This window comes from Marmota flaviventris, chromosome 9 (assembly GCF_047511675.1).
Source record: "Marmota flaviventris isolate mMarFla1 chromosome 9, mMarFla1.hap1, whole genome shotgun sequence".
Classification (NCBI taxonomy): domain Eukaryota; kingdom Metazoa; phylum Chordata; class Mammalia; order Rodentia; family Sciuridae; genus Marmota; species Marmota flaviventris.
Genome location: NC_092506.1, coordinates 88,547,787 through 88,561,845, shown reverse-complemented (window position 1 = coordinate 88,561,845; position 14,059 = coordinate 88,547,787). Strand labels below are relative to the sequence as shown.

Sequence of the window (14,059 nt, the reverse complement as noted above, 5' to 3'; positions counted from 1 at the left end):
AGAAAAAAATTCTTAACCTAGAATGCTATAACTAGCAAAGCTCCTTTAAAATGAAAGCATTCTCTGGTAAACATAAACTCAAGAGAATTTGTTACTTGCAGACTTGCCTTACAAGAAATACTAAAGGTGGTAATTCAGGCTAAAAGTAAGCAAGTGACTTCAGACAATGATTCAAACACACACACACAAAAAAAAAAAAAACAAAAAAAAAACAGCAATTGTAGTTACGTAGTCCCGACACAGTACAAAGGCACAGTTCCTCTTTCTTCTCTTAACTAATTTAAGTATTGTATAAAACATTGTGTGTATAAGGTGTCATTGGCACTATTACGTAGAAATAGGTATGCCAACAGTACAAAGAGAATGGGTAGGAGCAAAGCTGTATTAGGGGAAGGAAATGACACCACATAGTAACTCAGATTCACAGAACAAAAGAAGAAAACCAGAAATAGTGAGCAAGAAGGATGATATTTAAAAAGTCACAAATATATACTTGTTCTTTTTTCTTCTCCTAACTTCTTTAGAAGACACTAAATTTTATAAAATTATAATTATAAAATTATTTGGGGACTTGTAATATAGAGATGTCATATATAAAACAACAAAACTCCAAAGGGAAGGGAATGAAATAGAACTATTTAAGGCTGATATTTGTGTATCTCATTGGAATCAAGTTAGTACATATCTGAAGCAGATTTTTATAAGCTAATCTGTATATGGTAAGCCCTATAGCAACCACTAAGGAAATAGCTGAAGAAAATATAATTTAAAAAGTTATTTAAAAAAAACCAAAATGTTACATTAGAAAATCTTCATCAATACAAAAGAAAGCAGTAAGGAGAAACAGAGAAAACGAAAGATGTGATAGGCAGAAAACAAAAAGTAAAATAACAGGTGTAAATCCAACCTTATCAATAATATAAATTAAATACAAATGGATTTAAACAATCTTAATCAAACAGCAGAGATTATCAAACTGAATTTTAAAAAAAGAAGAAGGGCTAGGGGTATAGCTCAGTGGTAGAGCACTTGCTTAGCATGTATGACACCCTGGGTTTGATCCCCAACACCAAAAAAAAAAATGAAAAAGAAGATGAAGCAAAGAAGATCCAACTATATCTATAGAAGACACATTTTATGTTCAAAGATACAAGCAAATTAAAAGTAAAAGAATGAAAAAAAATATATCATCTAAATCACAGGTATAAGGAAGCTTTAAGTGGCTATACTGATATGGAGCAAAACAGACTTTAAAAAAAATGTTACTAGGGATAGAGAGGGACATTTTGTAATGATAAAAGGGTCAATCCACCATGAAAACAACAACTCTAAACATACGTGAATCTAACAACAGAGCCCCAAAATGTATGAAGCAAAAACTGACAGAAACAAAAAAGGAATTAGCAATAGATCCGTGACACTTGGAGATTCCAATACCCCACTTTCAGTAAAGGATGAAACAAATAAATCAACAAGGAAAAGAACCTGAATAGCACTTCAAACCACCAGACCTATAGCATCTATAGAAAGCTCCAACCAAGAACAGAATACAGGTTCATCTCAAGCACACATGAAACTTTCTCCAGGATAGAGAACGTCTAGGCCACAATACAAGTCTCAATAAACTTAAAACAATTGAGGTCATGCAAGTTATCTTCTCTAATCATGATGGAATAAAACTAGAAATCAGTACAGAAGGAAAACTGGAAAATTTGCAAATATGTATGTTTTAAACAACACACTAGTTAGTAAGTAACCAATAAGTCAAAGAAGAAATCACAAAAGATTAAAAAATACTTAGAAATACATGAAAATTAATACTCAGCATACTGTACTGGAACTTATTGGATATAGCAAAGGCAGTTCTCAGCTATACATGCATATATTAAGAAAGAGGAGAGATCTCAAGTCAAAAATTTAAATTTCTACTTCAAGACATTGCAAAACCAAGAACAAATTAACCTAAGACAAGCAGAAAGAGGGAAATAATAAAGATTACAGTTAAACAAATAAAATAGAAAACAAATCAACAATTTGATAATATCAACAAAATCAAAGGTTGTGGCTTAGAAAATATCGACAAAATTGACAAATGTTTTAGTAAATTGAATGAAAAAGAGAAGACTCAAATTACTAAAATCAGAAATGAAAGAGAAGACATTACTGATGACCTTATAGAAAAAAAATATAAAGGAATACAATGAACAACTACATACCAATAAATTAAATAAGGCAGAAAAATTTTTAAAAAGACACAAACTAGTCAAACCAGTTCAAGAATAAATAATGGTCTGATTAGATCAGTAATGAGAAAGAAACTGAATTAGTAATCAAATATTATCCACAAAGAAAAGCTCAAGTCTAGATTGCTTCATTGGTGATTTCTACCAACATATTTCAAGAAGAATTAATGCCATTTTTTCCACAAATTTCTCCAAAATATAGAAAAAAAAATTTACCTAACCCATCGTATGAGGTTTACATTACCTTAATACCAAAATCAGACTGACATCAAAGAAAAAGAAAACTTCAAACCAATTTGTATTGGGAATGTGGGTGCAAAAATGCTCCAAAAATACTAGCAAGCAAAATCCTGTAACTTATAAAAAGAATTATGCACAAAGACCAAATGGGATTTGGGCCAAAATTGTAATATTGTTTTAATATTCAAAAATCAAATAATGTAATCTATCATATCAATAGAGTAAAAAAATAAAACCACATGATCATCTCAATAGGTGAAAAAAAAGAATTTGACAAAATATATCACCATTTTGTAATAAAAAAAAAACACCCACTAAACTTAGAATAGAATGAAACTTTCTCAACCTGATAAAGAGCATCTATGAAAAACCCATGACTGGTAAATGGCTGGTTGCCTTCCCCATTAAGATTAGGAGCAAAACAAAAATTTCCATTCTTAGCACTCCATTCAATGTTTACTGGAGGTTCTGATTGTGACAAACAAAATTCTGCAACAAAAAATCCTGTTAACAATAAGTGAAATAAAAGTCATCCAGAGGAAAATGAAAGTAAAATTATTTCTGTTTTCATTTGACATAATCTTTTGTATAAAAATCATAAGAAATATTCTTTAAAAAATCTTTTGAAGTGATAAATAAACTCGACAAGCAAAGATCAAATTATATTTCTACACACCTCAATGAACAATATGGAAATAAATTAAGAAAACAAGTTAATTTAAAATAGCATCAAAACGACTAAAATACTTAAATTTAACAAAAGAAATGGAAAACTTATAGACTGAAAACTACAAAATATTGTTGAAAAAAATTAAACAAAATCTAAATTAAAAGATATTTCATGTTCATTCATGAGAAGCTTTAATGTTTTTAACACAGCTTTTCTCCTTAAATTGGTTTAAAGATTCAATACAATCCCTATCAGAATTAAAATGCATGTTAAAATATAGGACCTAGAATCACCAAAATATCTTGAAAAAGAAAAACACATTTGAAGAAATTAAACTTCCTGATTTTAAAACTTAGTACAAAAAAAAAATAGTAATCAAAAAAGTATGCTATCAGAATAAGGATAGGTGTATATATCAATGGATCAAAAATTTATAGTCCAAATAAACCCAAACATCTATGGCAAATTAATTTTTAACAAGGTGCTAAGACCACTCAATGTAGAAAGAATAGTCTCTTCAACACGTTGTACCTGGATAAGTGGATAGCCACATACAAAACCAGGAATTGAACCCCTACCTCACACCATATGCAAAAATTAACTCAAAATTTATGAAACACCTTAAATGTAAGTGCTAAAATTATAAAAGTCTTAAAGGAAAATATAGAGGTAAATCTCAATGAACTTGGGTTGAGCAATTTGATGCTTAGATATGAAAAATAGATGAATGGGCTTCATCAAAGTTAAAAATGTTTCTGCTTCAAAGAACACTATCAAGAAAGTAAGACAGTCTAGAATGTAGGAGAAAATATTTGTAAGTCATATATCTGACAAATAACTTGTGTCTAGATTATATAAAAAAACTTGTAACCCAATTAATAAAAAAATGACAAATAATCCAGTTAAAATATGGGCAAAGAACCTAAATTTTTCCAAAGGACATATAAAAATGACCAATAAACACATGAATAGATGCTCAATACCAATAGTCATCAGGTAAATGCAAGTCAAACCCACCATGAGATACTATTTCATACCTACTAAGATGCTATAATCAAAATTTCAAATAAATATGATTGAGAATATGGACAAACCAGAAATCAGAACCCTCATACAACTGCTGATGGGACTGTAAATTAGTGCAGCCACTTGAAAAATTATTTTCTGTTTCTGAAAAAATTACAATTACCGTTTGATCCAGAATTTCACTCATAGGCATATATATATATATATATCCCCCCCAAAAAAATAAGCTATTTTATTTTAAAAATAAAATATTCACATAAGAACTGAACATAAATGTTCATAGCAACATTATTCATAATAGCCAAATGATGGAAATCACCCAAACATCCATCAAGGGTTGAATTTATATCTAAAATATAATAAATTCATACAATAGAATATTATGTGGCCATAAAAATGAGTGAAGTACTGGCACATGCTATAATAGTCATGAATCTTGAAAGATTATGCTAAATGAAAGAAGTTTAGTCACCAAAAAACCCACATATGATTCCAGTTATATAAAATGTCCAGAATAGGCAAGTCTAAAGAGACAGAAAGTAGATTAGTGATTGTCTAGGGCTGGGTAGGCTGAGTGGGCGTGGAGAGTGGTGGGGAAAGTAAGGATTGATGACTGAAAGCATGATTTTTCTTTTGGGGGCAGTGACAATATTCTAAAGTGGATTGTGTTGATGAAACACAGTTCTGTGAATATATTTTTAAAAACTATTGAATTATTGCCATGCGCGGTGGCACATGCCCACGATCCTAGTGACTTGGGAATCTCAATCAGGAGGATTACAAATTGAAGCCAGCCTGGGAAGTTTAGCAAGACCCTGTCTCAAAATTTAAAAATATGAAAGGGCTGGGATTGTAGCTCAGTGAAGAGGCCCCTGGTTCAATCCCAGTACACCACCACCACCACCCCCCCAAAAATAAACCTATTGGATTGTTAGAAAGAAAGCATGAACTATTGCAAGAACCATCCCAGGAGGATGAGTTTGGGGATAAGGAATAGACCTGACTTCTTTTCAAGCAACAAGAAACTTAGGTGTTTGTAACCGACTAGTTGGGAATTATGTCCTTGATAAATGGTTTTTGATTTTGACATTTACCTAAGTAGCAAATTTGAGAAGTGCAGCAGAATCAGGAAAATAAAGAGGAGCTCCATTTCGTACATGCTGGTGAGATCCCAGAATGGAAATATCCAGGCGAGAGTTGGGCTTATAGGTCTTCAGTTCAAGGGGACTCAGGCTATAGAGATCATTTTAGAATTCACTGTATAATCAGGTGGTTAACTGAGACCATATGAGAGTATAAGGCTGCCCAGAAAGAAGGGGTCAAAAGGACAGCATGTGATGTGTACTATGGAAAACATAAAAGAGAAGGAATTATCAAATTGTCAACATTTGCTACATATTTTGACAGCCATTTGTATTGTTTTCTTCCATTTTTTTCCCCAGGGGTTTTTCCTCATTTTTATTTTTATTTTTATTTTTTATTTTGTGTGTGTGTGTGTGTGCATGTGTGTGTGTGCACGTGCTGGAGACTGAACCCAGGACCTTGTGCATGCAAGGCAAGCATTCTACCAACGAAGCTATAGCCTCAGCCCCTTTTCCTCATTTTAAAATATTGAAGTATATAGCTTTATAACCTGACTTTTTTACCTTAATATTATGCATAGATATTTTTCTGTATTGTTACAAATGCTTCAGTCCAGAAACTTCTCACTGTCATTTTCCTTATGGGGTCCTGTTTTCTGGCTTTCATCTGGGATGGCACAGGTAGCTTCTCACTTTCCTGCCTTCTTTTCAGTCATGATCACTCTCACCATGACTCTTCCCTAGTATACACCACAAAGGCCCCTTCCTCCATGAAAGCCATGTGTTTCTTGGCTAGAAGTTAATGAATAACTTCAAAGGGAAATTTGAGATTTCTGTATCATTGACTCACACAGGAAAGTTCACCTTAATGAAACTTCCTGAAAATATCTCAGATACCTTGTCCCTAAATCCCCTTTTACCATTTGTTCTGATATTCTCCTTAAGCATCCTATACCTGACTGAATTCTACATGTAGTCCTTCAAAGGAGGCAGGCGGAAGCAGGTAGGTCATTGACATATGATAGAAATCTTCACAATCAAACCATCAGAAATGCCTAACAAATCTAAGTTCTGCACGTACAAAACAGCAAGCACTAGACCAAAATTGTCCCTAAGTCTTTAGACTTGTACAAATGTGCAGAGTAGGATAAAAAAACTACATCATATACATGTGGCACTATTATATCACTGGAAAAAGGTTAACTAGTTTAAATCAGCAATGATTTGTTTAACATTGATACCCTTTAATCAAAATTAAACAAATGTTTATAAAGGAAATAAACATAGTTGCAAATTGTGAGTTTTAGTTTGATATTTAGGTCTCACATAAAGAGCTCAATGAAAAAATGTATGCAATTATTTTAGCAGATCCCTAGCACATAAAAGATTCTGAATAAAAAATATTTCTTCAATATTTCAATTCAGCTAATATGAATTGATGATTTCCTGTGTGTGTCAGGAATCATGGTAGGTGTTTTCTCATATTCTCTTATAATCTCCCACTCTCCCATCTGCCTTTCAACAATCTTGAAAAGTACAGACTGTTAGCTCTGTTTATAGTAAAAAACTTTGTGTCTAAGAGAAGTTGCATAATTAGCTCAAGATCACACAGCTTAAAAGGCTATCTGAAGCTGTATTTCATGTCTTTTGAATCCATAATGTAAAGAGACTTCACATACATTCATTCTTTAGTTCTCTTCCCCACTTAATGCCAAAATGTCCATGATTCTTACCTATTATTTAATTTTTTTCTTTATGCATTACAAATTATTTATGCATTATAATTATATATAATTGTTGGATTCATTAGGCCATATTCATAACATAATTTGATTAACCTCATTCCCCATAACTTTTCTTCTATCTCCTGGAGAAAAAAATCTCAACATAACAGTGCATGTGCTTTCGGGAAAGGTTATGTTTTCTGGACCACCTCTAACCTTTTCTACCCACCTTTTTTCCACCTTTTCTCAACCTTGCCTACAACTGTATATAATGCTATCTGATAAACTGTGTTTAGAGATTAAGAGAAAGAAAGAAAAAAATAGGAAAAACAAAAGAAAGTGTATTAAGTCATGTATTAATGACTTAAGATTCCAGGTCAAATCACAAAGTCCACTCAGTCTTTTACTAACAAGTCAGAATTAATGGTTGTTGGAGTCAAAATAAATCACAAAGTCTATGGCTGAGGTCTGTCCTGGATGCCACATGAGCCAGGCACGTGGTGTGTGTGCACACACATGTTCACATTGTCTCTTATCCTCATGGCTAACTGTTTTCCAGTTGAGGAAACCAGGGCTCAGAGCACAGGGTACATTATCCTAATCACAGAACCAGCAGATGAGAGTCAAACTCAAACCCAAAGCCATCTAACAGAATTCTCTACAAACAAAGGGTTAGAGCATCACAAAGTTTACACTAGTTCACAGAAAAAAAAAGCACAATATTATATACAATATTAATAAATATATGGAGGTGTACTCTGTGAACATAAAGACAGATTATTAGCAAGAATTGTCTCATACTGTCCCTTCTACCTTTTTGGTGACTTAGTTTCTTTTCTTTGTAAGACGATAATGAAGACAGGTAGTAATGGCTTTTTTTTTTTTTTTTTTTTTTGATGACTTGATAGTATTTTTCTTAGTTGGTAAATGAAAAGATAGCAACCTTGTATTAGTCACATAGGCCCCTGAGTTTGAAGTGTTTATACGAAAGGTTTAAATGAAATATTAACATTCTACAGTCAATATGTTGGAAGAATTAGCTTCTGTACCTCATCCCAACATTCCAAAAAGCTGCTTAATCCCTAGTCAATTTCAGCTAAATATTTCTTTCCTAAAGTTTGACTCCTGCTCAGTATCATGAAAGATCTGTCCGTTGGCCTATGCATCCAGAGCCACATGAAAGGCACATTTCAGGAGATGGTGGGCATAATCTGCTGCCACAAAAAAAAAAACTACCCAGTAGCCCAGGAAAAATTGTTTGACCTTTTGGTGGAAAAAGATTGAGATGTACACCTGGGAATGTCCCCATTTGGAGTTCTGGGCTAAATAGGAAGGGACTTTCTCACATGTTAAATAAAGTCTCACTAAAGAGGTGAGAGTCATCTCTTCCTAATGCTGAACTCATATAGTCACACTGACTCATATGGGTCACAGTGTTTTTTTTTTATACAGTATAATTTAGATCACAAAGAGATATAGTAACCAGTTTTCACAATTATCATTCAATGGTGGTTACTTATCCAGAGAAGGAAACCTAATCTACTGTTTGGTAAAGTGCATAATTTTTCCAGCAAACAAAAGCAATGGAATTCAATTAAATTGATTTAAAAGGCAGAGGCTCAGTTATTACAGATTTTCTTGCTTCTTATTTGATGAATGTTCACACAATCATTTATTCATTCAATATACATTATTTGTTGAATCCTTTCTCCAGGAGTATATAGTGCTAACTCCATGAATTAAAGCCCCAATAAAAGGCTTTCAATTGTTTAGTGAACCAAGAAATTCACAGAGAGAGCAAGCAGGTATGTGTGTCATCTAAAACAAGTCATAACTCAGCCCTGGCTAAACATGCCATCATCCACAACCAAGAAAAATCTCTAATTACTAATATTTTTTAAATACTCCTTTCAGCTATGATGAACGAAAAAGGAAAATGGATAAAGACTACCCAAAAAATACTGAAGAAGAATTTTCAGGAGTTAGTGGCCAAATAGATGCTGCTGTGGAATTAAATGGTAAATATTTTCACTGAAAATTTTTCTTTGTAGAAATCATAACAAGAAATCTGGGCTTTGCTTGAATGGAACAGAAAACGGGTTTCCAAATAGGAGTCATTTGTTATTTTTTGGTCTTGGGTACTTCTCTATGTTTAGATCACCAGATTATCCACTAGAAAGAGGAATTGGAAAAGACCATTGCAGTTCTGTCTTTACTAATGAAAAGTTTAGAAGTACAGATAGCTTCAGTTGATGTGTCAGCTAGATCATAAAGTCTGCCCAGGTCCAGATTACCTTTTTCATCTTTAAAATACATAGTCTCAGTCTTCCCAGTGGCTTCCCCCCTTCCATTAGCCAACTCCTGAAATTTAATACATAGCTAGGAAAGTTTAATGAACTGAGTTGATTAAATTTAGTCGACACATTCCTCTTGAATGTGAGAACAGAACTGGACATTATTCAGAAATGCAAAAATAGTTCCAGACATGGCCTCTGCTCTCACAGAATTATTAGCATCATCAGGAAACATCTATTCACCCAAAACAGATGAAATTACTGGAAAATAAGATAGTCTATTATTCAGTATTAACTTACCTAGTAGACCTCATAAAATTGAAAGAGGTGATCTGAGGAAAAAAATATTAGAATCGGCAGCAGTAATTGGAGATTTCATGGTAGTTTTGAAGATTGGGTAGAGATTTGACTAGGGAGAGGAACGGAGAGAGGGCTTCTTTGAAGAGAATAGCCTGAACAAAAGCACAAAGCATAACTGAGGATGGTTTGTTGGAGGACCCCAAAGATGATACTTTACTGTTCCAGGAAGCAAGAGTAAGATACGAGATGGCTAAGAAGTTAGAAGTGTCAGGTCCTAGGGCATGGGAGCCATGCACAAGACAAGCCACCTGATAGATTCCCACCCAATTCTCCATTGGTGGCCCCTCAAGAAAGTTGTAATTACAAATCCTCCCATTTTTATATCTTTAAGTCATTGTCAGTAACCACAATTTCAACTTTATCTCTTTTAGGCCACATTTACTTCTTTTCAGGACCCAAAACATACAAGTATGATACAGAGAAGGAAGATGTGGTTAGTGTGGTGAAATCCAGCTCCTGGATTGGTTGCTAAACAGAAAGATCTAGTCTTTCCCAAGGAGTGAAAATGACTGCAAGCAGCTGGTAACTGATTCCTAAGGACTAAAGCAGAATGTAGGATAAAATCTTCCCAGGGCCTTCAATTCTAAGGGCAATTTAGAGTTCATTGAAAATAATGCTTCTGATTTTTTTTTTGTAGTTGTGTATTCAGAATTTATTCCAAATGAGAAATTGGGCCAACTTTACACAAAATCAGAATCAACACAATACACTCTTCAATTAGACACTCATTATTTGTCTTTTTTTTTATCAAATGTACTGAAGAAAAATAATCAGTTTGGTTTTTATTTCTAGGAAGAAGTCTACTTGTGCATTCTCTGATATATAACTCTTTGAATAGGAAACGTCATACCATATGAATTATAGTCATTCTTTATAAACAGTGGTTTTTGCAGCCATAATTTGGCCCTCGTTTATTATGATATATATAAATTACCCATTTTTTACTCTATTTTTTCCCACTTTTACTTTAAACATATCACAGGCAAAATACCACATAATGTTTGTTTCTTGTTTTTGTTTGTTTAACTTTGCCTACTCACTGGTGTCTGAAGTGGGTTGGTAAACAAACATTCAAATGGATTTTCATACCCAGCAACAGATGGGCACTTTGCAACAGGAAAACTTTTTACAACAGCCAATAAATATGTTGTATTAGAACAGTTCCTCTTTTCTTTTCTGTTAATATTTATTAACCTCTATAGTACTTTGTTGGCAACAAATTGTATGTACCTATAGAAAATGTAAACCCTAACAGTGTCGTGAGCACCCATACCCAGAAGAAATGAGGACAGTAACATACTCTATTTCCTGTTCCTGATAAACCCTCAATGAAACTATCTTTGATCCAGCTAAATCTCTTCTTAATAGTTTTCCTTTTAGAGGAGTTCATCTTTTTGTTTTAGGTTTTTTTTTTTTTCTTCAAGCTAAATCTTTCCTCCCACTACCTAGTTATCAATACAGATAGAATTATGGCTGTCTGTCATTCTTATGGTTATTTTTTAATCCTAGAATGGAAGGATTCTAAAACATTTTAGTAGTTGTAAAGTTGAATGATAAAATGCATGTAATATACTTCATAGAGTGCCTGGAACACCTATGGTTTTTAACAGATGTTAACTATTACTGTTACCATCATGTATTAAATTTGTTTCATATTCTCCTAAAAAGACTTAAGAAGGAATGAGGTAATTACTCAAGGTTACTCTAAGCTTTCCATTTGGTTTCTGTTACTGAAAGTCACTATTTATAGTAAACCAGATGTCGGATATTGAAGACAACATCTGGGATTCTTGCTTTCCAAGCTGCCTCTAAGAGAAGCAAAGTCACTTTTGCAAAAACAGTGAGCTAAAGAGCACTTCAAGAAGCAAAGAGGGAAACAGTCTGGCAATTCCTCAAAAGATTAAACATAAACACAGCATCTCCACTATATATACCTATGAGAAATTAAAACACACCCCCACAAAAAGTTGCACACAAATGTTCACAGTATCATTATTCATAATAGCCAAAAAGTGGAAACATTTCCATCAAGTGATGAATGGATATGTAAAATGTGGTAAATTCCCACAATTAAATATTGTTCAATAATAAAAAGAACTAATCCATGCTATAATATGGATGAAACTTGAAAATTTCATAATAAGAGGTCAGATACAAAAAGTCACATATTATATGATTCTATTTATATGAAATATTCATAACAGGAAAATCCATAGAGTCAGAAAGCAGACTAGTTCTTGTTGGGAGGTGTGAGGAGGGAAGAGTGGGGAATGGTTGCTCATGGGTATGGGGTTTCTTTTATGAGCAATGAAAATATTCTAAAACAGATTATATTGATGGTTATACACTCTGTGAATATATTAAAAGTCATTGAATTGTACACTTTAAATGGGTGAATTGTATGTTATGTGAATTATATTTCAATAAACACATTACATTTTAAAAAATAAACCAGCAGGGAGACCAAAGTGGTACAATAATCCATGAAGTTCCTGCATCCTGAAAGGGCCACAGAGCAGTAAAGCACCAGCCTCGAGACGTGTGGTACTGAGCAGCCATCATCTTGTGTCCGGCGCCTGCCCAGAAGCATACAATGAAAACGCTTCACTGCATAGATGGATGTTACTGAAGCATTACACATGTGCTCTGAGGACAGATAGAAGGATTCAAACTCCAGATCTTCTAATTCTAGCTGTGTGATATTGTTTAAATTCTCGAATCTCTGTCTGTCTGAGTTTCCTCCTTTGTAAAATCGGAATAAGAATAGTTCTTACCTCCTCGGGATATATAGAGGCTTAAATATATAACTCACAATATATATATATGTGAGTTATATATTTATATATAAATATAATTCACAGCTCTTGGAGTAGTTCCTGAAATTCTATAGGAGCTCTATAATTATTGTCCTAAAACAATTAATTTTATTTTGAGACATTATGGAAAATATCCTTTGAAATAGCTAAAAAATCCTATAACCTATAATATTATATGAATGGATAATGACCTGAAATTTTTTTCATCCAAATTTCAAATTAAGTCAATTATCAAAAAAATATGGTGGTTATTTCCCATCTACAGAACATAAGTCTTAAAAATCATCATTCCTTTGTTGAATTAGGTGTGTATTTTGGGAAGATTTAATCTCTTTAAAGCACAAGAAACAGTGGTTGTATGTATTAGTGATATAACTTAGAGCACTTACTCTTTTTGATATAAGAACTTTGTTACACGTACAGTCAGCCTTTTGAGTTCATGGGTTACTCATCCACAAATTTAAACAAGCAGAGACAGAAAATATTCACCAAAAAAAAAAAAAAAAAGCGTCTGTACTGAATATGTACAGATTTTTTCTTGTTATTATTCCCTAAACAATACAGTACAACTATTTACATAGAACTAACATTAACATTTTATTAGGCATGATAACAAATCTAGAGATGATTTAAAATACATGAGAAGATGTGCACGGGTTACATACATGGGGTCACATTTTACATAAGGGAATTGTGCATCCGTGGATACTGGTACTCACAGGAGGTTCTAGAACCAATCCCTGAAGATACAGAGACAACTGTAATCTTCACTCATCTTTAGAGTAACTAAGTGCAAAAGTGTCTTTTAAATAACAGTTTTGAACAACATGTGGTTCACATAAGTACTCCTTTGAGGATCAAGAGGAAGCAGGACAGAACTCACTTTCTGGTAGCCTCTGTGCACTGTCCTACTAACCTCTTGATAAACGTAAGTGGAGCTCACCAGAAGGCTACTAAAAGCTGTATGGATTTGCCCCAGTGCAGAGATTCCTTCACAGCTCCCATTAAATTTCAGTGGTTGCAACCAAGCTGTATTCCATCTAGTCTGATCTGAAATCCCAGAACAAACTTTGTCGGTCTTCTGTTTCTTTCCAAATGCTTATTTGGAAACACCTTAGACTCCTATGCCACAAAGCATATGACAAACTATGCAGCTTTTTATTCAGAATTCTGAATATAATAATGATAGCCAGGTCTTCAGGGTACTTCCATTTATATACCACCCAGGTGTTTTCTCTTCATTCCTGTTTCAGCCATTTCATTCTATAGACACTGATATTGAAGATTCTTTGTGATTCATAGCTAAAATTACCCAGTAAAGTTCCATTTGAAAGAAAAATGCATAAAGTTGATCAATAGGTTCAAATTTTAGACTCCCATAATGGAACATAGAAGAGTCCAGGCCAAAATATTTTTTGCGTTTTTCCCCAATGGGCCTTAATTTTATAAAAGAAAGAAACAGCATCCTCTGGTCATCTTCCAATTGCCAACCCTGTCTGTGGTCTCATCTGTGGTCTCATGTCCATCCCCAAGTAGCTTTTCAACATGATCAGACCAAAAGGCATCATGTTATATACAAAATTCCATAATTCCAGCTTTTCCCC

General features: G+C 33.4%; 1 protein-coding gene across 1 annotated transcript in view; it reads left to right on the top strand.

Moving 5' to 3' along the window:
- The window catches only part of Mmp20 (matrix metallopeptidase 20), a 42,136-nt gene extending 32,025 nt beyond the window's left edge, over positions 1 to 10,111 (top strand). Inside the window, exons 9-10 of the mRNA XM_027930732.2 lie at positions 8,900 to 9,003; positions 10,011 to 10,111. Of these exons, the coding sequence (XP_027786533.1) occupies positions 8,900 to 9,003; positions 10,011 to 10,111 (205 nt within the window). The remainder of the gene's footprint in view (positions 1 to 8,899; positions 9,004 to 10,010) is intronic.
- The last annotated feature ends 3,948 nt before the right edge of the window (positions 10,112 to 14,059 follow it).